The 204-nt window shown below is 44.1% G+C and overlaps 1 protein-coding gene across 1 annotated transcript in view; it reads right to left on the bottom strand.

Annotated features, from left to right (window-relative positions):
- Positions 1-204, bottom strand: part of LOC102002120 (olfactory receptor 8H3-like) — a gene marked incomplete at its 3' end in the record, with an annotated part of 22218 nt that extends 22014 nt beyond the window's left edge. The window contains exon 1 of the mRNA XM_005363481.1: positions 75-204. Coding sequence (XP_005363538.1) covers positions 75-204 — 130 coding nt within the window. The remainder of the gene's footprint in view (positions 1-74) is intronic.

The raw sequence follows: 204 nt of genomic DNA, 5'->3' as shown, positions 1-204 counted from the left end.
GAATGACAAGTGGGTGAGGAAGAAATACATCGGAGTGTGAAGCTGGACATCTAGACGAATGATTAGCATCATGCCTGTGTTCCCCAGCACAGTGGCCATGTATATAAAGAGAAAGAGGACAGAGAGGACTAGCTGGATCTCCTTGGAATCTGTCAATCCCATAAGTATAAAGTTAGACTCATTAGTGTGGTTCCAGGCATTCAT

Source organism: Microtus ochrogaster, linkage group LG9 (genome assembly GCF_000317375.1).
Source record: "Microtus ochrogaster isolate Prairie Vole_2 linkage group LG9, MicOch1.0, whole genome shotgun sequence".
Lineage (NCBI taxonomy): Eukaryota > Metazoa > Chordata > Mammalia > Rodentia > Cricetidae > Microtus > Microtus ochrogaster.
This window is presented reverse-complemented; position numbering and strand designations above follow the sequence as displayed.